At 38.8% G+C, this 8,552-nt stretch overlaps 1 protein-coding gene across 1 annotated transcript in view; it reads left to right on the top strand.

The window, feature by feature from the left end:
• Positions 1–3,750, top strand: part of LOC108800762 (gamma-glutamyltransferase light chain 1-like) — a gene marked incomplete at its 5' end in the record, with an annotated part of 8,551 nt that extends 4,801 nt beyond the window's left edge. The window contains 4 exons of the mRNA XM_018572756.1: positions 2,048–2,175; positions 2,273–2,385; positions 3,137–3,250; positions 3,362–3,750. Coding sequence (XP_018428258.1) covers positions 2,048–2,175; positions 2,273–2,385; positions 3,137–3,250; positions 3,362–3,508 — 502 coding nt within the window. The remainder of the gene's footprint in view (positions 1–2,047; positions 2,176–2,272; positions 2,386–3,136; positions 3,251–3,361) is intronic.
• Positions 3,751–8,552: the final 4,802 nt, after the last annotated feature.

Here is an 8,552-nt window from a genome sequence, read left to right on the forward strand (position 1 = left end):
CGCGTCACTGCTGCTCCGGTGGGCGGCGCTCCGAGCGGGGTCATCTGGCAGTCTCCGGCCACCTAAATTAGGACCCGGAGACTGCCAGAGGACCCCGCTCGGAGCGCCGCCCACCGGAGCAGCAGTGACGCGACGCTCGGCGAGGTAAGTAAGAAGAAACCTGACCAGCTCGAGACGCTGACTCGAGTATAAGCCGAGGGGGGCACTTTTCAGCAAAAAAAATGGGCTGAAAAACTCGGCTTATACTCGAGTATATACGGTAATACTTTCATTAGCATGTTAATGCGGGGAGAAACATGGAACCAGGAAGACAACATATAAGTAGAATAATCTCAAATTGCACCTTGCGCCAATCTCTGTTTAGCAGCAAGAACTGCAAGAAGAATTCACCACTTCAGTATAAAACAATAATTAATGTGCTGCGCTTCAAATAAGTAGTGAATAAATAAATGTTGTGTAATATAAAGCAATGGGTGTCTCTCAATGAGAAATATAGCAATCTTCAAATATAACACTCACACCATGTAGTTCCTAATGGTGATATAACTAGTGTCCAACAGTATAATACTGTGCTTGAATTTTTAGAACGGTGTGAAATGGCAAATCCACAAGTGCTTTAAATATGACAAGTGCACCACACTCTTAATTCATCCACAGTGTTAATTCTATGAAAAACAAGCGCACAACTTCCAGCTGCCACCCCAGTGTTCACCCCTCTCAGTGGGCCGCTCACCTTGGGATCAGACCTACAAATAGGTCTCAATTTGCTAAGAGGACCCTCAACTATTCAAATCTCATGGAAATCTTTCAAACTTCCCCCAGAAGTATGTATCAGTATGTCATTATGGCCATTTTGATTAAATAAATATAAAACAGCCCATAGCGTAAAACCAATTAAAGTATCATTAAAGCCTGTTTGTTTTTTTATAGCATATATCTACTGCTAGTAAGCAATAGATATATGCCCCAACATTAAAAAAAAAAAAAAGTTGGACAACACCAACAAACCTACCAGTGTTAGCGCTGCTTGCTCCCGGCAGCAGAAGTCCCACTCCTCAACGCTTTGAAAAAAGAAGTGTGGGAGGGCGAATGCGCAGTCCAGATCATCATAGGGGAGAGGAGGACAGCAACGCTGAAGCTGGATGGACACAGCTGGGGAGCTTGCACATCGACCAGACACTGTGGGACCAAAGGAGTCTGCGGTGGATCAGAGACCAGCACCAGCGCTGGAGTGACTGTGTAAAACGAGTGGAAGGAAGATGTTGTTCGGATCAAGAGGCATCACATAAGGGAAGTCAGTACAACAGCATTAGGGGGGGGCGGATGTCACTTTAAGATAAAAAAATGTCCTTTATTAAAATATTACTCACACTTTAAAAGATGTCAATAAGCATCAAAACTTGCCAAGAATCTGCAGGACGGCTTCCTCTCCGTATCCTATATGCGAAAAGGGGTAACGCTGAAGCCGTGCTGCTGACCGTGTAAAACTCCGCCCCGCATTTTTTATATCACCATTGGGAACTATATGGTGTGAGTGTTATATTTGAAGATTCTTATATTTCTCATTGCGAGACACACATTGGTTTATATTAAACAACATTGATTTATTGATCTATTTATTTATTCATTATTTATTTGAAGCGCAGCACATTCATTATTGTTTTATACAAGTGGCTTCAGTTAAGGCCTGTGGGATAGGATTGGACTTCTCTGTATTAATATCACAAGCTGAGATGCTTTAGATTGTAAGCTCTCATGGCCAAGGCCATCCTTACCATCTGGTCTTGATTTTTACTATAACTGCAATGTCTTTATTATATTGTAAAGTGCTGCGCAAACTCTTGGCGCTGTATAACTCATGTATAATAATAATAGTGGGGCAGGTGATGCCAGAGAAAGCACAGTTGGAGCAGATGAGGCAGAGAATTATGAAATCTGTCAAGAAAATGTACATATTAGTAGAAACAAATTATAAACTGGAAAAGGTCAAGGGTCTTTTGCTGTGTACCACACCACATGTTTAAAATAACCATAACTTTTTTTGCAGCTTTGGCTCTAAGGTGCGCTCCAATGTCACAGGAATAATATTCAATGATGAGATGGATGATTTTGGATCACCTTTGATAGTCAATGGGTTTGGAATCCCTCCATCACCAGCTAATTTTATCAGACCAGGTACATTCAATTGTAAAAACACAAACAGATAAAAGTCAAAAGAAAACAGAATGAGTAGTGAAAATTGAACATTTTTTTTCTCCCACAACTTTTGCAGGAAAAAGGCCCCTCTCCTCTATGTGCCCCTCCATCATTTTAGATAAGAATAATAAAGTGCATATGGTTGTTGGAGCCTCCGGAGGAACTAGAATCACAACAGCGACTGCACTGGTAAGTCACCAGCAGCTCATATCTAGTATTTATCATATCGAGTATTTCATTTTTTCATTGAAATGAAACATTATTTATAATGTCCATATTTCAGTTTGGAACAAATACATTATTTTTCTTTACAAGCAAATTTGTGTGACACTCTTAAACCAAACAGCATTGGCATTAGGGAACTGCAGGCAAATAACTACATAAAAATGCTCTTATTTTAAATACTTGTGTATATTCAGTTTAAGAGAATGGTTTGTATTTTCCAAAGGTGTGCCTGGTAATTGACATAAAGGGCTGCTAATTCTGAAACAACCTAAAGGCTGTTTGAGGTCCATTTTTGACCCTGATTCAGGGATTTATGTCACCTTCTCCTACTGCGTAGATAAATATACTTAAATAGAGTACTTGTCTGGTGTGAAGCTGTGAGAAGCCACCTAATTGTAACTAGTAAATCGGCCTCCAAGCTGTGCATAAGAAGACGACAAGTTCAAAGCTCCTGGAATTGAAGTTATCTGCCATAAATTTTAGTTTTATGCATCCAGTGCTCTTTGAGTCATGGACTTTATATATCCAAATCAGCTGGAATTCACAATATATTTGGGTATTATTGAGGTATACCAATTGTTTTGGAATTGGCACTTGAAACATTCATAATGTGCTTTAATACTCATTATAAAATCATGTAAGAATGTGTGACAGTCCTATTACTTTGTGTGCATGGGGGGCAATGAGTCACAATTATTTTTATTTTTCATCATAGGTCATTATGAATTCGCTCTGGTTTGGTCACGATATTGGCCCATCTGTAGAGTTGGCGAGAGTGCATAATCAGTTATTTCCCAATGACACCACACTAGAAGAGACCATGGAGCAGGTAATTCATATCCTCCAAATATAACAGTATATATTCTTTTTTCCATATAATTTATTTACAAATAGTACACAAATAGATTAACCTCTCCCCGATTTTTTTTTGATCTTACAGAGTGTTGAAAAAGAACTAGTGAAACGTCATCATAATGTAGTGTATGGTAGAAGAGCCGGGTCTGTGGTCCAGGCTGTTGTACGGACAGGGAACAAGTGGGCAGCAGCTTCGGACACACGGAAGGGAGGCTATCCGGCAGGTTACTGATCTTTATCTCTCTTATGAACTGATGACTGCAAAAAGCTCACTGAGACCATTATATAGCACTTTGTAAGTGGCTTCTAACTAACTTCCATAGATTATCTACTCCTACTAAGACTCCATCACTCAGGGACTATACTATGTTGACTACTACAGAAATACAATGGACTTATTCAATTGGATCCTCTTCAAATGTTCTTCAAAGTGAATTTTCAATAGATCACCATCAGATAAGGGAAACAATTTAGTGCTGCCCATATGGATTACTGAAATGCTTTGACCAAGAATGTGTAATTGGAAAATGACAACTTCAGAAATACTGTGAAGAAAAACACAGCTGGACTGTACTCATTTACCTATGCATTTCACAGACCCTTAAGCTGGCTTCACACTGATAGATTTTCATTCATATGAAAAATGTCTGTTAAAATTTTCTTCATGCAAGAAAAAATCTCCAACCCGCTCCTTTGATTTTTTTTTTACTACGGTCAAAAACGTTTGTTAATCTGACCCCATTAACTATCAGAGAATCGAAGAATGTTCTAAAAACAATTTTTTTAAATGCAATTCTATTGGTGCATGGCCAGCTTTTGTCTATGACTTTGTTTATAAGAATTACCTTTGACTAACCTACTACAATGTTGTCTTCTGTAACTATAAGGGATCATTTTTGGTGATTCACACCAAGGTGAAAGTGACATTTAAAGGGAGTCTGTCAGTTTACACAATCCTTGCCATTTCCACTGCACTTGGTGCTCTGCTCATTACACTCAAGCATGGAAGCTTTCTAGGCCCCTGTGGTCAGAAAGTGGCCCAGAAGGTAGTGGACATTTGTATGCCCTTCATCATTTTGTGAGCTAAAAGCCTAAAACTGGTTGCTTTCAGCTTTACCTCTCTGAGTGTTGCTGGTATGGGCTCTAATTTCATGGAATTGAGATTAATCGAAATGAATGAAAGCTGCAACTTTGCACGTATAGAAAACCTCTGTGCTTTGCTTGGTTACAGAGCACATAGTGTGTAAAGGGCATGGGGTTATTAGACTGACAGAAAATGCATCATCATGACATGCAGCAGTTGGACAATTCAATCTATAGTTAGAAGGGTTAAACCCTTACTAGTTAATACAGGTGGCTTGATCTGTAAAAATTTCCTGTGATACTGTACAAGTGTATATGTATGTATGTATATATATACGCACTACATAAGTTAATTACCGTATATACTCGAGTATAAGCCGCCCCGAATATAAGCCGAGGTACCTAATTTTACCACAAAAAACTGGGGAAAAATATTGACTCGAATATAAGCCTAGGGTGGGAAATGAGGCAGCTACTGGTAAAATAAGCAGTAGATAAGAAATTGACACATACCATGAGTTCCAGTAAAGTATTGTACCATCAAAGCCCATATTATCTCAGTGAATCTGGAGCCATATAACCCTAGATGCGCTAAGCCCCCCCTATGCCATTCATTTTACACAAATTTTCCCTTGATTTAATGATCAGCTTATAGAAGTTGATTCTTACACAAAAGGAGGTCTGTAGCTACCTTTATCCTCTGTGACAGGACAACTTGGATGAATAACAAATGGCACCATATTTGGTTTGGTAAAAAAGAATGCTATTTTATTGCTTGCAGGCAAGCGTTTTTCATTTTTTTTTTTTATAAAATGTGCTGTCAGTTTATATGCTGGCAGTTGTCATCAAGCTCGGTAGCACAGAAAATGCCTACATAATAGACCAATTCCACACAAAATAAAAATCCAGTTTATAGGTTAGATGTTGGAAATATTAAAAGCTTTTTAGTTGCTGAAGTTTTTTCTTTTGTAAAATCTTCAGTGTAGAAGTATCATGTTGTGCCTCCTCCTTTACTATTCTTCTGCTTTGTAACTGCATGGGATGATCCTGGAGAGGGTGATTGAGGGTGGCATATGACCTTTAACATTGTCCTATATCCTTCATACAGTAATGGAGACTGGTATGATTCTGGCAATGTATTTATCAACTTACTTTTTAAACAAAGTACATTTTTATATTTTGGGTGGATTGGTCTTTAAAGCGAACCCTACATAAATGCAAGGTCCATATTAATGACAGCTCACCCAAAAAACTCATAGAGCCCATTCACACAGCTGCAGTGCATTGAACGCACATAAGTTATTGTGAGCTAATGTGCATTATGGTAACGGTCAAGGCGTTAAGGCAGCCCATTCATTTGATGGATGTAATATCATACCTGCAGCATTTTTGATAATGCAGCACACAGCAATGCACAATGTTTTGTTTACTTGTGGTGTGCTGCAACACAGGTGTGTTGGGGTGCCATTCAAGATGCAGTTACTTAATGCACGGTGTGAAGGGTGCTAACAAAATGGTGGCAAGAATGAAATATTGTAGAAAACATTTTTAAAAATGCTTCCACATCGCAGGAGTGTGGCCTTGCATGATTTTGAGTGCCCACCTTTCCCAGCAGGCAGCAGTAAGGCACAAGGACAAGGAAGTGGATGGAAGAAGGGATCAGAGGTAAGTGTTTTTTCTACAATAACTCATTTTTGCCAGCCTTGTGTAAGAGATTTTTTACTTAGGGGGGTGAGGGGCTGTCATTAAAGAGGGACTTGCAATTTCAAGGTCCGTGTAGCTTTCTCCAGTAAGGCTTTGCAAGCCTACTTGTATCGAGCAAAACTCCAGGCAAAACATTTATTTTGATTTTGGATAGAATGGGAAAAAGTTGGAACCCCTGTTTTTATTGTCAATGAAGTAGATTTCCCCCCATTTCCAGTCTTGCAGACAATACATGAAGTGATGGTAAGTCTTTCTGGTGGAAAAACCCATCATGAATTCTAACCCTTGTTATAGTATGAGAGGCATTTGTATTTCCCATTGTCTGTGTTGACATACCTTTGAGAGGGTTTGGCTGCTCTGTTTCCATCCATTAAACTGATTTATTCTGGTGTTTTATAACCTTGACTCTTGTTCTTTCTACAAATATACATTAAAAACTACAAGGGTGTATGTTTAATTTCAGGTACATGTATTTTATTTTACAGATATGCTAGCTTAAACCAAAGAGAAATATGTAGTCTCTGGATACAAGCCTCCTACAGGTTCCTTTCCTGGTTACCTCTGGATTTATGCAGTTCCTGTTTGAACCTGTTGATTGCTAAAACTACTTGGGCCATTGAATCCCTTGCTACTCAGTGATTTAACCATTCACTGGCAACCACTATACATGCAGCACACTGAAGTCAGTATTAAATCACTCAGTACCTATTTACTGTAGTTTACACAGACCAGTCTATGACAGATTAAAGCGACCTTTACACTCAGAACTCAAATCCCACCAATGCATCCCTCTATTTATGATGATTAATAATAACATAGATATGTCAGGTGTAAAATGCTTCGAAAAAAGGTAGGTCCCCTACACTCCTTACAGCGTTTCCGGCCCAAATAACAATGGTGGTGTTTGCAGTGACAATCACGGATGGCGCCGTGCACTGCAAACCAAAAAAGATAGGAATCACCAGCACTCAATAAATGATGTTCAAATAGTAACGTCCATTTATTTGGACACGTGTCCAAATAAATGGACGTTACTATTTGAAGTTGAACATCATTTATTGAGTGCTGGTGATTCCTATCTTTTTTAGGTGTAAAATGCTGTTATATTGAAATACTTACAACTGCAGAGCATTTGCTACCTGCTTTCCAGGTGAAAAGTAGTTCAGTTTGCCAACGCAACGCATCCTGGGAATGCTTTGTCATTGAAATGAAATCTCGTTCAAGAGAATAAAAAAAGAAAATGGCTGCAGGATCATGCAGCCATTGTGTTTTTGTATTTTGCCTTTTCCTGGATGACGAAAGAAGAGGGCAGGAAAGGAGTGGCTTTATTTCCCAATGCAAACATGGCTACCCCCAGCGTCGCGGCACCGAATTTTAAAGATAAAACAAGGTATTTAAAAATGAAGAAACACCTTTTTTTAATGAGTCTAATGTGTTTATGGTTTACAAATTCAATACTGCAGTGTAAAGGTCCGCTTTAGGTCTTCTGCTGACTTTGTGTATATATACAAATCCAAACGTCTATAAAACTGCTGCTCCAGATGCCCCTATCTTTAGGCTAATGACTTAATATTTGAAATGTTTTAATACATTTGGTAATGTATACTTTACAGTAAGGGAACACGCGGTGCTACAGGTTTATGCAGGTGTAACACACCCATTGATTCACTTTCAGAAAAGGTACACAAATAAAAGAAGCTAATCCATGCATACAAGAAAATACCAAGAGACCGGCCCCTGGCACCTGATTCATAGTCAGAACTAATGTTCCTCATGTATGATGTAATGAGAATAAGGTTCCTTCTCTTATAAAAGTACATACAAGGGATTAACTATGGCCAGCAAGTGCTTTTGCACAGGTCTCTTTCATATCCTATACTCTTTACATTTTATAGCACATTCCTTATATGCAAGCAGTTTTGAAAAAGGAAAACTATCATATTAGGTCTGTGCATCTATGCCCACCTATGTCCCCACCTGTTAGATAAGAAGAAATAATATTGTTGTAGAAATCAGATTCTTCCTATATCCCTCCCATATCAAAAGAGTTGATTGGCTGCTGTGGAAAACAAGATCAACTTTCACTTCTGACACTTTCATACACAAATCATATTGACTCAGAGAGGTTAAGAAGCAGAGAATGTTCACTTAGCAAAGTGAATGTTTATACACGTAATTGTATTTACTAAACAAAGTATCACTAAGTAAACAATCACTCTAGTAAGTGAATATTATCTACTCCTTTAATAAATCAACCCCAGTGTATAAGCAAGGAGACTTAAAGTGTATGTATAGCCAACATGTTTCTTGCTTTGGATAGAGTAGTGAAGGGTTAAAACCCCTGCCATGTTGTTTTTTTCTCACCGTATGCCATTGATGAAATTTACCTTAACTTCCTGTCACCGAGGTGCAACAAGTAGTTATAGGAAATCTCCCAAAGTGACAAAAATCACCCCCCCCCCCCCCCCCTTCAACTGTTTGGCCCAAAA

The sequence above is a fragment of the Nanorana parkeri genome, unplaced genomic scaffold (genome assembly GCF_000935625.1).
Source record: "Nanorana parkeri isolate BGI_ZX_2015 unplaced genomic scaffold, ASM93562v1 scaffold2124, whole genome shotgun sequence".
Taxonomy (NCBI): Eukaryota; Metazoa; Chordata; class Amphibia; order Anura; family Dicroglossidae; genus Nanorana; species Nanorana parkeri.